Consider the following 22,126-nt stretch of genomic DNA (forward strand, 5'->3'; position numbering starts at 1 on the left):
ACTTACAGGCAGTGTTTATTGAAGGATAAAAGAATAAAAGATTCTGCACAGAATGTGACTTTTGGGGATTGAATAATTTTGTACAAGAATGTTTAGAGCCAATTAGAATCCCTCAAACGTGTATTAATAAACTTTCTATAATAGTTTACTGATGCCTTTGTTGAATTGTTTTCATAAAATGTTGTTCTCTGCAGCAACTGTATTTAATACGGTGCATATATTTAACAAAATGCTCCTCTCTAGAGTTTATTTTTCTAGCTAACTATTGTGTTTATTCTGAATGGCTTTTCTAAGGTAAATGCAAGTTTTAAGTGAGACACTGTTTACTACAATTTGTTTGACGTATTTCAGAGGTTATCTTATTATTATTAACATACCTTCTGATGTTCATTCATGTCATTCATGCAGAGGTGGGTAGTAACGAATTACATTTACTTCGTTACATTTACTTGAGTACATTTTTTGGGTAACTTGTACTTTTAGAGTATATTTAAAAATGGGTACTTTTACTTTTACTCAAGTACATTTCTTGTGAAAAAACTGTACTTTTACTTCGTTACATTCGGTGGCGTTCCTCCGCTACTGTCAATGGTGATAATTAATTATATATTTTAAAATAAGTTATGACTTGTTCGCAAGTCTCGCGAAACGTTGGAGAGGCTGCTTCGCGAGAGGTGGATACGCATCACCCGCATAAAATTAGCGCGCGTTTAGTCAGAAGATGATGGCCGAAGCAGAGGGAGATGTGTGTGAGCTACGGCAGATCACCCGTACGTGGCCTCAAGTTCAGCCTGTTTTCAGTCCAAGATGTCAAAAAGAACAGTTTCATAATTTAATGCATGCTGTGTGCACCAATATGAACGGACATCTCAGCATACAATAATTCCAGCTCCAACCTGAGAAAACAGCGGTAAGTGTAACAATGATGCCTATCTTTGAACACTATTAATGGTAATTTGGTAACTATGGGCACTTTTCCTTTATTGTAATACTATTTCACACACTGTCCGAGTGTTTTCCTCATATGCACTCTTGTGCAAGCATTGACAAATCGTTTGAATCCTCCGAACACACGTCCACAAACAAACGTTCACATCTGCACATTTACATATCTTTTTTTTCTCATAAAACGAGCAACCACATTGGCAAAATGTACCTGTGACAATGTTTTTGCAAACCACAAAATACGTACCAATACACACTGCAGGAATTCCAACAGAAATGAACACTATAGGCAGAAAAACTGAATTTTTTTAGTCTATGGTTTGTAAACTAAAACATTTTGAATTTTGCGTCACAGCTCCATGTTCTGCTTTTCTGATTCACCAGACTTGCTCGATAGCTCAGCGGATACAGATTTGTATTTACAATGCGAAAAGCTTGAGAACGAACCCCATGAAGAACGAGTCATGATAAGAGCTCAAAGACAAGTTCTAAACACAAGCTAAAAATACATGGACACAATTTTATTTTTGTCACATTTGCTGTTGTTAACACTTTCGGGTAGGTTTAGTGTGGGTGTACGTTAAAAACACAACGTAACAAAACATGTCAGATTCACGCAAATCTGTTCTGGAAAAAAATAAGCTTTTAGCGCCACCCAGTGGACATTTCACTTTGAAACTGTCGCAATATGTACATATTGGTAGGTACATACTTTGTGGTTTGCAAAAACGTTGCCATAGGTACTGATGAGATCAGGCTAAAAACGAAACAAATTGAATAGCCTAATGTGACATCTTGCATTTATACACATATCCGGACAGACAACAGTCTGCAGTGTATACATACATTTAAAAATGGGACTGTATTTTTAAGAATGCATATACTTATAAAAATATAAGAACAAAGTATGTTTTAAAAAGAGCTGTGGTTAGCCCAGCACACCATTAATTTACACGGTTTAACCATTAAACACACACACACACACACACACAGACACACACACACACACACACACACACACACACACACACATGGAGGTGTGTGAAAGCTCTCTAAGTAGTCTGAAATTCAGGGTTTTTGGATCTTATCAATCAGATCGAAAGTAACTAGTAACTAAGTACTTGAGTAGTTTTTTCATCTAATACTTTTTTACTCTTACTCAAGTAACTATTACGATTGTTACTTTTACTTTTACTTGAGTAAATATTTCCGTAAGTACTTGTACTTTTACTTGAGTAAAGATTTTGGCTACTCTACCCACCTCTGCATTCATGTATTTTGTGCTGTAGTAAAGCTAGTAAACTAGTAAAGCTGTAGAGACGATTTGCTTTGCGCTGCTGCTTCGCTTGATCTGAGGTAGCAACAGCAATCATTCACGCCACATTAAAGCTAAAAATGTATTGTTGAATTTCATAATAAAATCGACAGAATTTGAAATCTTGTTTCATATGAAAAGTTCCAAAGCTTATTCTGATTTATTGGATGGGAGGCATGCTGAAATTTTCAGTTTATTCATCAACTGAAAGCAGCATAGACTAAAAGATAGAATCTTGGGATTTAAGAATCTATATTGTGGACGTGGGGATGCGAAGGCATGCTGCTGCATAGTATGCTCGCAATCATTTAAATTGATATCAACTTCCTCATTTACTCAAACAGGACTCACCCTATTGTTCGGGGCGCTCCTCTGCGCAGCCTGGCGGGCCATAGCACGAGCCACTGTGTTAGGAATGGGCGCTCCCTGAGGTTGAGGCAAGATCCTCTGAGGGGAGGGCGACCGTCGGCCCTCTATGTGAGGGGGCTCTAGCGTGTGCCCCGAGTGCGAAGGGTGTGGTAGGGGTGACGGGGCCCGGGGATGCGGCTCCCAGGACTGTCCCGGTCTCCTGCTCATCTCTGGCTCTTTGGCATGGGGGTCTCTGGCACTTGGTAGGAGTTTGGGTTTAGACAAGGGGTACAGTGAAGGCGAGGGGTGGGCGTGAGGATGAGAGGGAGGGGGATGAGGGTGAGGGTGGGGTGGCGGGACGGAGTGAGGCTGGACGTGCGGTTGAGGATGGGTTGGGGGGTAGGCTTGCGGGTAGGGAGGTGGGTGAGTCTGAGAGTGAGACTGAAGGTGAGGGTGTCCATGGAGCTGAGGCACCAGGAGGCTGTGCGGAATGGCTGCAACGGGAGAGTCTTGCGACTCTCCTTGTGCTGATATTGTCCTCACTACGACCTCCCGCGCTTCCAGACACTGGATACGATTCAGTTCCACCGTAACAAAATCTGCTGTGGGGTACATTATCTCTGCTATCTGAAAACAAACAAACCGAAATGCAGGATAAACAATTGTGCCTTTGTAAAGATGAACAATAAAGAGTGTTTTCTTCTGGTCCATTTGGGCAGCTATTTAGATTTGTACCTGCGTATTTTTTATTTGATATTTTCACTGGCATTTTAAATCATAATATTATCAATTTTATTTTCAATATGTATTATAAATAAATAAATGTTAAACTTTTTAATTAAATAAAAAAATGATAGATTATAAAATAACATATTTAAAAATATATATTATATATTTAAATTATATGCTTTTTAAATTTGTATTTGATTTGTACTTGCCCTGTCAAAAATGAGATCGGTAAGATGCTTTTATGTTTTTAAAGGAAGTCTCTTCTGCTCATCAAGGCTGCGTTTTTTTAATCCAAAATACAGCAAAAACTGTAATATTGTGTAATATATATATATATATATATATATATATATATATATATATATATATATATATATATATATATATATATATATATATATATATATATATATATTACAATTTAAAATAACTATAGTGTCTATTTGAAAATGCAATTTATTCCTGTGATGAAAAGCTTAATATTCATCATCCTTAAAGTAATCATTAAAATATGCTGATTTGCTGCTCAGTAAACATTTTTATTATTATCAATGTTGAAAATGTTGAGTAACCCCCCCCCAAACAAAATTAATCTGCATTTAAATTTAAAAAGAATTCTTGATCTAAATTTTTTTGAACGTTATTGGATATATCACAAAATAATATTTTAATAATATTTTATTTTTAATATGTTCATTAATTTTCATTAAATTTAATTATTTAATGTAGGTATAAAATAAAAATGTGCAATAATAGCTAGAAATTACAGTTACAACTAAATTTTGTGACAGAAATAAATTCATAAAAACTTTTGTTTGAAAAAAGAACAGCGCATGGTGTTTCGTAATAAAGTAATTCTCACAATTTTGACTAATGTTAATTAGCTAGATGCTTAATACATCATAGGAATACAAATGTTTAACAGGCACAAAAACGCACATACTGTATAATTCATGAATGTAAAACAAGCTGCATAGTGACATTTCTGTCAACGGCCCTGAAATTTAATCAAACTGATCCAGGACAATCGGGAAATTCTTATTTGTGAGACATGCTTTATTTAAACTTACTGGAATATAAAAATAATCTCAGATATATATATATATATATATATATATATATATATATATATATATATATATATATATATATATATAAATGTTTTACAAATAATGTATACATAATAATTATGTATGTTGAATATACAGGGGTTGTAACAAAAGTCTCACAAAAAGGGGTTGAATTAATTTAAAAATATTTTGTGTCTGATTGTCCAAAATGACTTACATAAACCACTGCATTATATAACACAGAGGAAACATTGGCCATCTAGTGACACAATCGATCTCCAGATGGCGCCAGTGAGCAGAATTGAAATTTGCACAACATATGAACTAGCATAACAGCTATTCATTGGTTTTCAATGAATTCATTAGCAGGGCACACAGTTTATTGCAAATCAGTAGCTGTTATGAGTAAGTGGCATGATGACAGTAAGAATTAGCAACATCACATCACCTTTTGACCTTTAGTGCAGACTATGTAGCCAATTACACTGGCTCCATTGGAAGTGCCGGTAGGAGTGAGGGGAGGGGGCTTCCAGCGGATCTGCAAGACTCCAGGTGTCTGTCCCGACTGAACTTGCACATCCTGAGGAGGCAAAGGAGGACCTGAAACAAAAAAGAGGATGTTCATGAAATAACAGAATACTGAAACAAAATGTGTGAGTTGCTACACTATTATCAAATATTCAAGCAAATTTGTGTGTAGCCTGTGACATGCATTATGCTTTCAGAAACATGCATGCTTGTGCATGAAAATATGATACATGTGTAATGGGCATGTAAATGTGGATGTGGGTGTGCGTGTGCATACATTTTACAGCCGAAATGGATGGCAGCTACGCATAGACTATCATAGTGTATTTGCTTATGTCAGCGCTCTTATTTTATGTGGGCTGATTCGTCTTAATCATACTTGGACATGAGTGTTATACAGTCTTGTTCAAAATAATAGCAGTACAATGTGACTAACCAGAATAATCAAGGTTTTTAGTATATTTTTTATTGCTACGTGGCAAACAAGTTACCAGTAGGTTCAGTAGATTCTCAGAAAACAAACAAGACCCAGCATTCATGATATGCACGCTCTTAAGGCTGTGCAATTGGGCAATTAGTTGAAAGGGGTGTGTTCAAAAAAAATAGCAGTGTCTACCTTTGACTGTACAAACTCAAAACTATTTTGTACAAACATTTTTTTTTTTCTGGGATTTAGCAATCCTGTGAATCACTGAACTAATATTTAGTTGTATGACCACAGTTTTTTAAAACTGCTTGACATCTGTGTGGCATGGAGTCAACCAACTTGTGGCACCTCTCAGCTGTTATTCCACTCCATGATTCTTTAACAACATTCCACAATTCATTCACATTTCTTGGTTTTGCTTCAGAAACAGCATTTTTGATATCACCCCACAAGTTCTCAATTGGATTAAGGTCTGGAGATTGGGCTGGCCACTCCATAACATTAATTTTGTTGGTTTGGAACCAAGACTTTGCCCGTTTACTAGTGTGTTTTGGGTCATTGTCTTGTTGAAACAACCGTTTCAAGGGCATGTCCTCTTCAGCATAGGGCAACATGACCTCTTCAAGTATTTTAACATATGCAAACTGATCAATGATCCCTGGTATGCGATAAATAGGCCCAACACCATAGTAGGAGAAACATGCCCATATCATGATGCTTGCACCTCCATGCTTCACTGTGTACTGTGGCTTGAATTCAGAGTTTGGGGGTCGTCTCACAAACTGCCTGTGGCCCTTGGACCCAAAAAGAACAATTTTACCCTCATCAGTCCACAAAATGTTCCTCCATTTCTCTTTAGGCCAGTTGATGTGTTCTTTGGCAAATTGTAACCTCTTCTGCACATGCCTTTTTTTTAACAGAGGGACTTTGTGGGGGATTCTTGAAAATAGATTAGCTTCACACAGACGTCTTCTAACTGTCACAGTACTTACAGGTAACTCCAGACTGTCTTTGATCATCCTGGAGGTGATCATTGGCTGAGCCTTTGCCATTCTGGTTATTCTTCTATCCATTTTGATGGTTGTCTTCCGTTTTCTTCCACGTCTCTCTGGTTTTGCTCTCCATTTTAAGGCATTGGAGATCATTTTAGCTGAACAGCCTATCATTTTTTGCACCTCTTTATAGGTTTTCCCCTCTCTAATCAACTTTTTAATCAAAGTACGCTGTTCTTCTGAACAATGTCTTGAACGACCCATTTTCCTCAGCTTTCAAATGCATGTTCAACAAGTGTTGGCTTCATCCTTAAATAGGGGCCACCTGATTCACACCTGTTTCTTCACAAAATTGATGACCTCAGTGATTGAATGCCACACTGCTATTTTTTTGAACACACCCCTTTCAACTAATTCAACTAATTGCCCAATTGCACAGCCTTAAGAGCGTGCATATCATGAATGCTGGGTCTTGTTTGTTTTCTGAGAATCTACTGAACCTACTGGTAACTTGTTTGCCACGTAGCAATAAAAAATATACTAAAAACCTTGATTATTCTGGTTAGTCACATTGTACTGCTATTATTTTGAACAAGACTGTATATGGCTGCCAGCAATGGACCACACTATCTCAGAACCTAAAACAAACAATGTGCAGTTAGAGAGAGAGAGAGAGAGAGAGAGAGAGAGAGAGAGAGAGAGAGAGAGAGAGAGAGAAGAGAGAGAGAGAGAGAGAGAGAGAGAGAGCGAGAGAGAGAGAGCGAGAGAGAGAGAGAGAGAGAGAGAGAGAGAGCGAGAGAGAGCGAGAGAGAGCGAGAGAGCGCTTAGGTTCATTTTAAAAGATGATGTTTGTTAGGGCTGGGTAGCGATACAGATTTCCTGTTTTGATTCGATTCTGATTCAGAAATTCTCAATTATATTTCATCTGATTGTAAGTTGGAATCAGTTCTAATTAAAATGTAGACTGGGAAAACTCAGTCTTGAAACCTGTACATTAATTTCTATTGCTTCTGTTACACTTTTGCGGGAACCAATCACAGACTGGCTTATCCACCTATCACGCTTTTGGCGGGTTTAACATTCTCGCGTTTTAAACGCCTGCTGCACCTCGCGTTTTTGAAGGAGCACTCCAAGCGCATGAAGTTGAAAAAAAACAACAACTCTTCACACTCTTCCGCTTTAAATCTTAAACCAGAAGACCTAAATGTACTACGTCATAAGCGTCATTGGCTCATGGATCTGGCTAAGCTGCATTCACAGTGCGTTGGTGTAGACGCTTGACATTGGGCATGTCTGAAGCTTGGTTTTGACGCGGCCATCAACAGTCAATAGTCGAACACATTACTTTTCCGGTGTTGCATGAAAACAACTGGCTAGCCTCTGCACTAGGGTATTTGCATAGGCTATATGATAGGCTGAAGCCTGTGTTGGTGTTTAAAAAGTTAACCCACCATTCAGTTCAGCAACACATGACGTCACCCATTCAAAGTAAATGAGAAGCTTTAAAGGGTTAGTTCACCCAAAAATTAAAATTCTTTCATTAATTACTTACCCTCATGTCGTTCGACACCTGTAAGACCTCCTAAGATTTCAAAACAAACTTTCGAACGGTTATGAATCAGCGTATCGATTCATGATTCGGATCTCGTGTCAAACCGCCAAACTGCTGAAATCACGTGACTCTGGCGATCCGGATCATGAATCCATACGCTGATTCATAACGGTTCTAATATTTGTTTTGAAATCGCCCCATCACTATACAAGTCGTTATTTCATTTTTCTTTTTGCACAAAAGCTATTCGCTTCATAAAATGATTGTAGAATCCCTGTAGTGAGATGGGCTTTGTAACGACGTCTTTAGTGCCTTTTACGGGTCTTGAGAGAGGAAATGAAGACCTGTCTGAGCCACAGGATTTCAACAAAAATCTTCATTTGTTTTCTGAAGATGAACGGAGGTCTTACAGGCGTAGAACGACAAATGGTTAAGTAATTAATGACAGTATTTCCTTTTTGGGTGAACTAACCCTTTAACGTCGACACCCCGTGTGAACGCACCGCTACTCTAGCTGTGCTTAAAGGAACCGACTCATAAGAATCATTTGGGTGACTTTATTGTATATTGTCTAGTGAAAGCCATACAATTTTTTTTCTTAAAAAACAAACTAATGGCATCATCTTTGTGCACAGACAAGTGTGAAGAAGATTTGAGAGTTTATTTCCTCACACAAAGCTATTATTTGAGAGCTATTACGTAAAAAAATTTTCAAAACATTTTAAAAGCATTTAATTGTTACAGACACAGTTCTTCTACTAAAACACTAATTAAAAGCGTATTTGGTTTCCCAGTGACAAGCTCTCACTCAAACAATCAATTTAGAGAAGCCATCCTGATGTCAGAGAGCAGGTAGTCCTGTCACATGTTTGAACTCTTCAATGAATCACACTAATCCACAATGATCACTTCTGTGCCCACCACATGACAGATCATCGGGGAGCGCTTAATCAATGACCACCCCTCACTGATCAGAGCCCACGGGGCGCTCGGAACGCTGATCGGTCCAGAGACGTCAGGGGCATGACTGAGAGCCTGTGGAAAGACAGTGGAGCTAAAAGTGGATCATGTAATTTGTGAAGTTGATCCAGAGGAACTGGATCAATGCTCTGTAATTGAAAACAGCTCAAAGGCTGTCTTTATCTGATCAGGCTTTCATTTGAGGTTGCTGCTGCATGGCTAAATGCCTGAAGATGGGCATCACGTATTAAAGCCTGCGCTGTTAGTCCGCAGGGAAGCCCGCAGACAGGTTTACATTGCCCTGTATATATTACACAGTCTGTAGGTGGGGAACACAACGTGCACTAGACTAGACTAGGCCGAAGGTTCATTTATCTCAAGATGTCCTGAAGCATGTAGTCCACTGCGCTAGAAATTCGATAATCTGCGAGCAGGACCATTCCATCATGAGTGGCCTTCCCTTAATTAACATTCTATATCAATTAAAACCATCAATAAAAAAAAAAAAACAGATATGGGCATTGTGGGAGAAAAATATTATTATAATATTATTAAATAATAATATTATTTTCACACTTTAAAATCATGATTTCTTTGCATTTTCTAAAAAGCTAGTGTGCACAAAACCACTTCTGATATATTGCTTTCCAACTAAATTCGGTTTTCACAAATTCCTTTACATTTTATTGAAGGTAACACTACAAAATTAAAGTTTATAAAATTAAATGACAATTATAAAATGTGTGTATACATTTATAAGGTAATGCCACCATGTAAATGCTAACACAGTTACCACAATGCTGAAGATTGTGCTTTGGTATTTACCATAAGATGGGTGGAAAGCACCTAATATTTGGTGATTTTATCAAAATTACAGCTTGTGCCAACACTGGAAAATAGATTAATTGATTTGTCATGCTTAGTTGATAAAGATACACTACTGTACAAAAGTTTGGGGTAGTAGTATTGTTATTTGCAGAAAATAAATTCATATTTTGATTTAGCAAAGATGCTTTAAATTGATCCAAAGTAACAGCAAAGACATTTAAAATGCTACAAAATATTTATTTTAAATAAATTGTATTCTTTTGAACTTTTCCTAAAGATTCCTAAAATCTATCATAGGTTGATGATGATGATAATAATAATACATGTTTCTAGAGGACCAAATCAGCACATTAGAATAATTTCTGAAGGATCATGTGACACTGGACTGGAAGACTGGAGTAATGATACTAAAAAATCAGCTTCGCTATTAAGAGAAATTAATGACATTTTAAAATATATTACAGTAGAAAAAAAATAATTTTAAATATTTAACAATTTAACTGTTTCCACTGTATTTTGATCAAATAAAATAAATGCAACCTTGGTGAGTATCCTGGTCCTAATAATATTGCTTTCTTACTGACACCTAGTGGTCACTTTAAGAACTCAGAGCTCTGTGCAGCTGTGCATCTACGGCCATCCTTGTCGTTTTGCTTTTGAAAAAATACAATCTGTATGTTTAAAAGGGAAATGTATGCAGTAACATATGATTATGTGAATTTTGATAAGTAATGCATATGATTTTATAACAATTTATATCTATCTAACACGCTAAATGTAACTCGAGGCACATAATTGTGATGTTAACATTATTCATCTTAACAATTCTATGTTGTGTAAAGGTGATTTGCATCTTACATTTGAGTGCACCGTACATACTGTTTTGAGCTATGTGAAGTGACTGTAACTTTGTAAGAGATAATTCAAAATCTTTAATTTGTGTTGCAGTTTCACAAATTGATTTCCAGTGAAGAGAGATTGACCCTGACTTCTGTCCACGACCTTTACTGGGGCTTTGTTTAGCTCGTTGTTAAAGCAAATTAAGAAAAGAGGGCATAAGATGAATTTCTTTTATAAACAATAAAAACAATAAAACCCGACCCCAAACATTTGAATGGAAGTGTAAATACAAACTTCAGAAATGTGGCTGGTAACCATTCTAGCGATGTTGTGTCTAAGCCAAGTCAGCTGCATAATTAAAAACATTAACCCTTATATGACCCAGGACGTCATTCACTACCCTCCTCCTCATCAGGTTAGACATCAACCTTCTTTGAATTCCTCAATCAATTTATTATAAGCAATATGAAAATAAAAATAAAAATGATAGAAAAATGATAGATACAAAAATAGAATGATATTTTTCCATTTTTTTGTAAATGGGATATAGGGTCCCATTTACAAAATAGGGTAATAATTTTGTAAATTATATAGGGTCGCTATTGACCCGAGGAATCTTGGATGACCAAATAAGTGCAGTTCACATTTATTTCACAATGTGAAAATGTCTTTGTTCTGGCTATAACCTGACAAAGCTATATTTAAAATTGAACATTGGTCTGGGGAGTAGGGTTGGGTACCGTTCATATTTTAATCGGTACCGGTAATTAAGAGATGCATCAATAACTTTAAAGAAACTGTTATTTATAGAAGTTTTATTGACATTATGGCAGAGCTGCCTTGGTCTGCCTTTGTCGGTGATGTTTGTTTACTGTAATATTTACCAGTAAATAGTAGGATTGAATTAATAAAAACAACCATATTATTATTTTTCATTTTAATTCAATTTCTATAAGATTTTCCCAAAAATGTCCTCACAAAGATTTTTCTGGTAATCAAATTAAGATGTAATATTAATTTATACTTAATGAAACTTTTTTTGTCAAACAAAGCGGTACAATTGAGCTTTATACTGTTAAAATTAAAACATGGAAGACAAATTGTGATATATTACTTAAAAAATTAATTTTTGATAGTTTATAATTATTACATTAGTGTTAGTATTATTATTACACGGAGACATCTCTAAACTCTACTGTACAACAGTGATATAATTCTCAAGTTAAACCAAACTTTTATTTTGACGGGTTCCTAGTAAATACCTTTGAGTTTCTGTGTGTTTATGACATGATGGTAGTTTTTCTCTAATTAAACGGTGAAATGCTGATGAAGTGACTCTCAGAGCGGCTCTGGAGATGACGGACATGCGTTAATGTCCTCGTATGAGATGGAAATGCGCAAATGTCACACGCAATTCTCTGTGTGTGTCTGTGAGGTAAATAAACTGCGGGGCAGCGCCATTCATTCACACAAGGGACTACAGGTGGAAAATAGCAATTTGCTAAAACTTGGTGCAATGCATCTCTCCTTGTTCTAAACAGGGTTAATGTTTTTATTGTGCACTGTCCCTGTTCAAATAATAATAATAATAATAATAATAATAATAATAATAATAATAATAATAATAATAATAATAATAATAATAAGGATAATAACAACACGCAGGACACTCAGGATTTGTAAAGTCTTTTTGCTGTTTAATATTCGCAGACACTACAGTAGTCTATATCACCAGATGTGTTCTCAGGTACCGAAATGTGGTACTAATTGATTTAATGTGAATCGGTACTCGGTAGTACCGACATAATTCGGTCGGAGTTCCTAAAAAGTACAGTACTATTAAGAGTTTGGTACCCAACCCTACTGGGGAGTCTGCTGTATTTTCTACTGCACAAGAGGTGTGATCCACAAGCATTATTCGAATGACTCTGTATGCAATTGGATAGCCCTTCAACCAATCAAACCACAAGAGGCGTGATCAACGGGCATCAATCCATCGCTTCTCTATCTGTCATCGTGTTAAACCCACCAGGTGGATAAGCCAGTCTGTGATTGGTTCCCGCAAAAGTGTAACAGAAGCAATAGAAATTAATGTTCAGGTTTCCAGACTGACTTGCAGCGCGAAATCAAATCGCCGGCAGATCAAGCTAACAATGTCTGATATACACAGTAATGAAGTGATGTTTCACTCATAGTTACCGCAGGCAGAAAACAAAACAATAGGAAGATTCATCAGCAAAACTTGAAATGGCTAACCGATTTACTTCAGAGCAAGTACTGAACGCAATCAGATACTGTCACTTGATGGTGGATCTTGTGAAGAAGCTTCTTGTCTAATGAGGGAGACATGAAAAATGTGCAGTGGTGAGGGGTCCTAAGGACAGGTTAGAGAACTACTGCTAGAGTAACAGTTACAAAGCATATTTTGTTACCTTTTAGAGTTTGGAACGGTTCAGTTTGAGGAGATGTTTTATACCATCATCACTTTATTACTGTATATCAGACATTGTTAGACTGGGTAAACCCAGCCTGATCTGCTGGCAATTTGATTTCACCCTTCAACTCAGTCTGGAAATCTGAACATTAATTTCTACTGCTTCTGTTACACTTTTGCAGGAACCAATCACAGACCACCGAAGAGTTTTACACTATTGTGACAGGTAGCTATATCCATGTTAGATATAGATCCGGGTCGCTAAACACACAAATATATAATAATGATGGGCAAAACATACATACATACAAGGTTTAAAAATGTCTCTAGAAAAAGAAAAAAAAATTATTTATCTTAGCACATTAGTAATATCTAGGAGAACTCAAATATAAGTAATACACTAGGGGTGTCAACAATAATCGACTCGGCGATGCATCGCGATGCGGGGCATGAACGATTCAGCATAGATGCGGCAAAGTGCCATAATCGATTATGCCACTGTTTATTTTCTGGCGGACGATAAAGTTGTGAAGTTTCAAATACTTCTGGTTCCAGGAGAATAACAACAACCAACAAGGAAGATGGCTGAGGCGGAGGGAGATAACCGCGACGGGTTATTAATAACGCGCTAACGACCCGAGGTGTGTAGGATTGTACGTATATATTTTTTGCACAATAATAAATTAATCTATAATGACGAAATACGGCGCAATTCACCTTTATTCCACAAGGTGGCAATGTCTGATACCCAATGATGAAGTGACGTTTCACTCATAGTTACCTCTGACAGAAAACGAAACAATAATTATAATCTGCAAAACTTGAAATGACTCAGTGATTTACTTCAGAGAGCGAGTACTAAACACAATCATATGTTAGAGTCATTGTCTCTTGATGATGGATGTGGTCAAGAAGCTGTCAATGATCAAAATATTGATTTTGAAGACATTGAAAATGAGTTTGGAGAATATGCTGGAGATCGCGAATATGAGGCAGATGCTGAATATACTGGTAAACGAGCTCTGACCAGGTCATATGATGATGGTATTAAACATCTGCTCAAACTGAATCCTTCCAAGCTCACAAAGGTAACGAAATAGGTTTTATTTTATTCTTCTGTAGCTGCTACTCTAAAATCAGGATATTTATCAGTTTTATATATTATCACGACAGGTAGAGGTCTATCCATGTTAAATATAGATCTGGGTCGCTAACGACCTGAATATGTAAGAATGTTTGGTGAAACAGTCATGCATTTAATTGCATTTTATTTAATTTTATTTAATTACATTTTATTTTATTTAATAACTTTTATGTCAAAGATACAGGAGACACATAGCAGTCAATACAATCTGTTGTTTAATATCTGCTTGTATTGCCTCATGACTGATGAAAAATTTGCTTTGTGTGCAGTAGAATTTTGATGCATCACAATGCATCGTAGAATCGAATTGAATCGAATCGTTACCTGGTGCATCGTAATCGAATCGAATCGTGAAGGCAGTGCCAATGCACACCCCTATAATACACCATTTAGTAAAATGCTGTAAAGTCTCATTTATCAGTCCAGATAAGATTAGAATAAGTCATGGAATATCCATTTATTTATGGATGTACACCCCTTAAAAATAAAGGTGCCAGGAAGAACCAAAAATGGGGTTTCACAGTGATGCCATAGAAGAACCATTTTTAGTTTCCCAAAGACCAATTTTTTTCTAACCATTTTATAGTCTAAAGAACCTTTTTGCACTACAGAGAATCTTTTGCATTGGCAAGGTTCTTTGGATGTTAAAGGTTCTTCATGGAACCATACGCCCTGCCAAATAACCTTTATTTTTAAGAACCATATAAGAACCATTATTTTTAAGAGTGTATTAAATGGGTTTTCATGTCTCTCAACACCAAACAGAACATTAGGATTAATTAACATTCTATACCAATAAAATCTGCAACTGTTAATGATTACAGGCTCTGCTGAGAGCCACGGCACAGCGGGAGACAGCCATGATAATGCTGACGGCCTTTCATTTCCTCCCTGGACAATGGCTGTCACACTCGAGATCGAAGGGAAAAAAATGAGCTGGCACTGAAAGCATCCTCATACACATGTCTGCTCTGCTTCTTGGCATTGCAACGAGTGTGTATACGTCTCATTGTGTGTGCCGGTGTGAAATAATGTGGGAGACGGTAAAGAAGGAGCAGGCAAGGACTCCCTCAGAAGCAGAATACCGGGCATCCCCCTCTGTTCCCCCCCTCCGCCCTCGTCTCTCTCACATCCTCTCTGATTCTTCCTCTTTTCATCTTCAGTCGTTCCGCTTCTCTACTGCGGCAAACGCTCGTCCCATTTCCATTCATCATGCATTCATTCATTTCCTCCGCTCTCATTCGTCTGTACTCCAAAGCTTAAAAACAAGGCATCTTCAGGGTCCTCTGGGATCAGCGTTGAGAGATGAAGAAAAGCAAAACGCAACTCGGCTGATCAACATCTCAGGTAGACGTCTGTGTAATAGGTGCTGTGTGAAAACCAGAGCCGACAGCTCTTGTTTTTTTTGTTTTTTTTACGCTAACATGCCATAGGGTTCTTTTAATGAAGGCAGCTTGTGCTTGTCTACAGTCTCTCTAGGGTAGGAAGCTCATTATGGAGCACTAAACTCCCAGCCTCCTCCTTTAGCAGGGTGAATTGATGAACAGAAACAGCATAGCAAACATCAAGGTTACACATCGAAAGTTAACAGTTAACTGACACGTGAGGAACTCCCACAAACAGCTCACACATTTTATGATATAGAGAGGACGTTTTCTCTGACGAAGCACATCTTCAAAAAATATTTGAATGAGAACATAATTGGATAAGGATTATGATTGCTGGTCTCATAGGAACTAGTAGATAGAAAGACAAACTTGTTCTCTCCTGTCCAGTTTTATCAGAGTCTGTTCTGGGTAAAGATATTTTCATAATTGGCCCTTAAAAGTTGGAAAAAAGTTAAACATTTCCAGACATGGGTGCAGTGCTTAATATGTAAATAAGTCATTGCTGCATCCAAAACAACAATTAAAAGGTGCTGTTACAGACAACTTCTTTACTCAAAGAAAAGCTTAACTCCAAGTCTTCCAGAGTCGCAACCAAAGCTGATTCGAAAAACAGCCGTTCGCCAGCTTCTTTGTTTAGAAGTAGCACGCAGAACCATCGCAACTCGGCCGTCATTATGTTAAGCCCGCCCACCGACTCTATACACGATGTGATTGGCCTGACCAGAGTTTGGTTTTTCCAGCTCGCAAGTCTATGTAGAGTTGCAAGATGACACTCGCTACAAATAAGATTTGCTGCCGGTAGGGTGTGTCTAGATTTCTAGGCTATGTTTCCGATTCTTATCGATTTGATTCCAATATGATAAAAACAAAAACAAAACACAGCATTCCACATAAAAGTGAATCTATCATCATAAAAGTAATCCACATGGCTCTAGGGGGTTAAAAGAAGCCTTCTGAAGTAGAGCGATGCATTTCTGTAAGAAAAATATCCATATTTAAAACTTTAAAAACTGTAAACCGAAACTTCCGCTAACTATAGTAATTGAGAGACTGCCGTTCCAGCGTATGACGTAGGATGCTCCGGTGAAAATATGCTAATTACCGCGAGATTCAAGTTTTGTTTTGCGATATCCTCTGTGCTTCCGCGTTCTGCGCCCCTCATAGAAAAACTGCTACCGCAAAAATTTCACAACACCGTAGAAACTGCACAGAGACAACACATTGGCATGGTGGTGACAAGTGTTGAGAAATATCTTGATAAAAACACTGTACTATACTAGGTTTGCTACGATAGTCGGTGTTGCCGGTGTTCAGACTCAACACCGGTCACATCACGTGCACACCGTGGCACCGCCCCCCACCGTCGTTTTGATTTTTAAAAAATAGTAATTAAGTACTTTAGTTTAGTTAGAGAACAGACACTACAAATAAAAACTGAATGAGTCTGCTTACTAAAGCATGATCCAAACGAGCGTCACAACACAAACACAGCAGGAGTCAGATCTCATTCATCACGAGTGAGGAGAGCTGACAGACAAGAGGATCGCGGAAGATTTGGTTTCAAAACTTAATGTAAAAGCGCCTATTTAAGTGAGTTTGTCATTGTACTGTGTTGTTGATGAGTTTAGTTTTTTATTAAGAATAAAAGGCTTATGGACCAACAATTCAAGCACACTAATTGGCACTTGGCACTAATTCAAAACCGAAACTAAAATGTGCACGGCTGCAGAGAGCAAGCATTTACGGACACACTGTCATTCACGGTGTGTGCGCACGGCATGTTTTCACTTCTTCATGATATGGAAGCTTAACTTTCATAGGAATTCATTGAAAGCACTCGCTTTTGCTCCTCTTTTATTAATGCCCAATTTATTAATCCCTGAGCGGCCGTGTGCATGTTTACTTTTGGTTAGATAGAATGAATTAATTAAAAGCCCAGTCAGTGATACCAGTATTACCGGTGTTGTCACACGTTGATTAACCGGTGGGAAAATTTCCACACCTTCACATCCCTATACTGTACTGTAAAAATCCAGGTCAGTGGTAACTAGGGCTGACACATCAATTTATTGCAATAAGTCAAAATAAAAAGTTATTGGTCAGTACGATCTTGTAATGTTTTTGGAAGAAATCCCTTATCATCACCAAGGCTGCATTTATTTGATTAATAATATAGTAAAATAACAATATTGTGAAATATAATTACAATTTAAAACAAAACTGTTTTATATTTTAATATTAAAATGTAATATATTCCTGTGATATCAAAGCAAATTTTCATTTTAATGAAGGGCATTTTAATAAGAAACATTTCATATTTGGCACTTTTTTTAACGATTAATTCAAAGAAACAGCATTTATTTAAAGAAAATATTTTATAACATTATAAATCTATTTACTGTCAATTTTGATCTAGTTAATGCATCCTTGCAGAAAAAGGGTATTAATTTCCATAATAAAATAATAATATTTATCAATATATGTATTTTTAAATATTATAAAATAAATAACTGCATATTATTTGCATCTTATACACTTCATATAACAATTATATATTTTGTTTATTTAATAAAAAAAAGAAAAAACAATTCAATTAATCATGACCCCTGACTTGTATGTAAATTCTGTAATAAGAAATTCTCCTACCATTGAAGCAATTCAATCTTGTAGTATCAACTTCACGTTTTTGCAAGAACGCATGGCGATCTGCGACGCAATGAAATATTATGCAATTAATCTGATTGATTGTAACAATCGATTAACAGCCCTAGTGATAACCAGATGTAAAATCCTTTAGCAATATGAATTTAACATGTAAAGAGTGCACAGTGTTAGCCAACTTACCGGCTGGCTGTGTGCAGAACTCCATTGAGACCTCCTTCTTCTCCCTCTGCTCAAGGGGTAGCTGCCAGGGCATTTGATGGGGTCGGGCCACCACCCTTATCTTATACACCGTCATGGGCTTCAGGTTGTAGAAGTGGTATTTGTACCCTCCGGGCTTCACTACATCATACTCCACATCATTCAGGAAGATCATGTGGCTGTAGTTGCTGTTGCTCGGCATCCAGGTGAGTTCAGCCGATACTTGTGTGATATTCTCCACACGAAGGTAATAGGGTGCCACCACCACATCTTTCCCCACCAGCAGTGTGCAGCGCAGCGGATCGGAGAGCCCCCGCTCCGTCATGCTCTGGATGGAGATGCGGTGAGTACAGGAGGCCAGGTTCAGCTTTTCAATCAAAGACTTGGTGCGGCCGCCGAAGGGCACACTCATGCGCACCTCCTGATCCACCAGGACGTTGTAGCCGCTGATTGACGTCCACCCAGGCAAAACCACTGGAGGGTCCCAGCTTATGATGACACTCTTGGCCAGCTGCTTGATCAAGGTAATGCGGCGGGGGTAAGGCACGATGTCTTCTCCGATCTCATCGATGTTCACGTCCAGCGTGCCTGTGCCGTTGCTGCAGGTTCCCAGAAAGTCCATGCCCAGCCCCATGCTCATGCCCAAGCTGCTCACCCCACTGCTGCTGCTGGTGCCCGTCCCAGTACCCGAGCCCAGGGCGTCCAGCCTCTCTGAGAGCAGCGTGCTGAGCGTGCTCACAGCGCTGCTTGGCATGGAGGTGGGGCTGTGGTTGAGGTAGGACGGTTCCTTGATGCGGTCCAAGAGAGGAATCGAGGGAAGCTCCTCATCCTGGACAAAGTCCACAAAGTTAGAGGGAACGAGCCCCTGCTGTCCATCCATCAACTCCCCTGGAAGAGGACATTTAGTGGTAAAAAAGAGCAGAAAGACTATTCATGCTACAAGAAGAGAGAAAAGACTATTCATGCTACCAAAAAAAAAAAAAAAAAAAAAAAAAAGATGTAAAAGATGATAACAAATCGGAAGAAGTCCAGTATTGTGACATACCCTCATAAAAGCCGTCCTCATCCATGGTCCCATAAACATATAGGTACTTCCCAGCCACCAGGGGGAGCTCTGCTTCAGGATGCTCATTGGGGCCATCGTAAGGGTTATAACTGCACAGAGGACACGCTGAAATCAATTCATGATTTATTTTTTATTAAACCCTATATTGAACATACATACTATATTGGTACATTGTTGATCACATCAAACCTAAATGAGAAATGTATATGTTTTTGATGTTAAACTATAAGTTCAAAATGCTGATATTACTAAGCAACTTGTAGGTTGATTTCTTTAAAATCTTAAACACTAGTTCGCTGGCAGCTACAAAACATTGCTTGGTTTGTTCGGGAATCCCGGCCAGCTTGATATAGTGGGCCGAAACCTGTTTGAAACATTATTTTTTGTTAATACCATCGGGTTACCTTAGTGGAGCAATGGAAGCCCTTGGGCAAACTGATTGTAGGGTTTAAAAGCAAAAATGTCAAGCTTATATTTTTGCTAAACCTTTTTTGATTTTATGACGGTGTATTAAATGTTTATCAGCTATACTTGGAAGATGAGCCAAAATTCTTGTCTGTGGAAATTGATTGTGTGCACAGATGTTGTTGATACACTTAGCTTGTACTTAACCCAGAATATTTCTTTAAGGCAGACCTAATACAGTGACTAATGCTATTCTACAACTAATCATTACAGCTAATGGCATGATATAACAAATCATTACAGCTAATGACACGCTATAACCTATTATTACAGAAAATGTCCAATTGTAACATATGGTAACAATTTACAGCAGCTGTAGTGGATCCACTCACTTGTAGCGGGCAACACACAGTCGCACTTTGCCTGTGTATCTGGACTTAGACCTGGGGGACGAGCCAAGCTCTTTGTCCATCTAAAAGAGAGAGGAAAAGCGGATAGATGAGTTAATAGTCAGCTTTACTAGCTTATAGTATTGCTGTTGTAAAGCAGCATGCTAAGCCTTACCAGCCCAGGGGGTTTAACGCTTTGTTTAGACAGATATTTTGGCATATCTGATTTAAATCCATTTGGTTTTTTGTAGTCTGAACAGCAACAAACCATATGAAATTCAGAGTTACAAACCTGATCCAAACCACATTCATATGTTTTAAATCTGATTACATGTGATTTTCCAGTCTAATTGGTCATATTGGATTTCAAAATAGTTGCTTTTCATAATTCAGGGCCATGTCTTTTGGCATTATGCTGATGTAGATACTGGTTACACTTCATGAAGCAGATCATATTTAATCAAACTGCAAAATATCACTGTGAACTCTCCAGTGGCATAGCTTCTGGGTATGCAGGGTGCCCCCAGCTCGTGATTTTTCTACCGAGGGGGCCCTGTTAATTTTTTTTTGCATATGGGCCAAGGGCTCACTTGCTATGCCACTGGAACTCTCAGGGTCTGTTCACACTTGGCAGGTTTAGTTCCATTTGCTCTGTTAGTGCGGTTCATTTGAATAAGTGCAACTGCTGCCATCCAAACCCTGGTGCACACCAAACCAGTGGGCAGAGGCCGCTGAAAAGAGGGGTCCTGAGCCGCTTACAAACAAACTCTGGTGTGGTTCGAATTAGTAATGGACGATATAAACAATATGCATTATAAACGATACAAAATTGGCCTACGATAGAGATTTTAATTATATTGCACTATTGTGATAATGCATGTTGATGACGGAATCTACCGGCGAAATTTACAGCCACGAGCTGCAACTGATTGCAACGCATTATGGTATTTGTCATCTTGAGTAAACATAGCTGAAAGCGAAATGGAGGAGCTGTGAAAAAGACTGGTGCAACATCCATTATTTGGACTTGGTTTGGATATTAGGTGTCCGACGCGTGGATGTGCGGGCGCACGCACACCACACACACACACACACGCTCGCTGTCTCTGTAGTCTCTGCCGCGTGTCTCTATATTAGGACATGAATGCATAAACCGCCACTTCATGAGAATTTACCGTTTCATTTGCTCAAAGGTCTTCATGACAACCCGTCATAATAAAAGTTCGGTTTAACATGAGAAAATGTTCAGAATATATTAGGCTATTGTTGTACGGTAGATTTAACTTCGTCTCTATGTAACGTTAATAATAATTTGTCTCTACTAATAATAATAATTATGCCTAGGTGTTTGATTATTTTTCACTTGATTTTGTTTTTAAACTATGTTTACTTTTAAACAGCATAGAGCCTTTGAATGTTTATGTATTATTTACTTATAATGATTATCATCTTAAATAATAAATGTATTGAATTGTATTAAATTTTTTAGAAAAAATTTAAACAAAGAAACATTTTGTGGTACCGAAATTGGTATGGAGTACTGTAAAATTTGTATGGTATTGGTACAGACTACTGGAATTTTGGAATCGTGACTGTTCCTTTATTAACAAGACACCAGTTTTAATTTCATTAAGAGAACAAAATGGTTTAAAACCAAATACGTTACATTAGGCTGGAGGTAAGAAACTTTGTTTGAAATATGCTTTTAAAGTAACTGTACATTACACAAAATTATTGTCTTTGCCTAATACTGAAAGTATTGTCAGTACAGTGTCTGTTCCTTAACTAAAAAGACACCAGTTTTTCCTGTTCTCTACATCTTGGGTGGCATTTAAGAACCAAGGACATTCAAGCAGAGTTTTACAGAAGGTTCAATTATAATTTATATATCGCAATATATATCG

At 37.7% G+C, this 22,126-nt stretch overlaps 1 protein-coding gene across 38 annotated transcripts in view; it reads right to left on the reverse strand.

Moving 5' to 3' along the window:
- The window catches only part of rimbp2b (RIMS binding protein 2b), a 200,214-nt gene that overhangs the window by 28,664 nt on the left and 149,424 nt on the right, over positions 1-22,126 (reverse strand). For 30 of the 38 annotated variants that reach the window (XR_010897538.1, XR_010897540.1, XR_010897539.1 and 27 more), the window contains 6 exons: positions 20,226-20,305; positions 19,408-19,517; positions 18,345-19,250; positions 18,147-18,206; positions 4,856-5,007; positions 2,612-3,235 (listed from right to left, as the gene is read on the reverse strand). Coding sequence is in view for 30 of the 38 variants with exons in the window: in XM_067413427.1 (XP_067269528.1) it covers positions 2,612-3,235; positions 4,856-5,007; positions 18,147-18,206; positions 18,345-19,250; positions 19,408-19,517; positions 20,226-20,305 (1,932 nt within the window). In the remaining 8 variants the exon portion in view is untranslated. The remainder of the gene's footprint in view (positions 1-2,611; positions 3,236-4,855; positions 5,008-18,146; positions 18,207-18,344; positions 19,251-19,407; positions 19,518-20,225; positions 20,306-22,126) is intronic. The other 8 variants (XR_010897542.1, XR_010897541.1, XM_067413459.1 and 5 more) reach the window with 1 other exon arrangement.

Source organism: Pseudorasbora parva, chromosome 13, assembly GCF_024679245.1.
Source record: "Pseudorasbora parva isolate DD20220531a chromosome 13, ASM2467924v1, whole genome shotgun sequence".
NCBI lineage: Eukaryota > Metazoa > Chordata > Actinopteri > Cypriniformes > Gobionidae > Pseudorasbora > Pseudorasbora parva.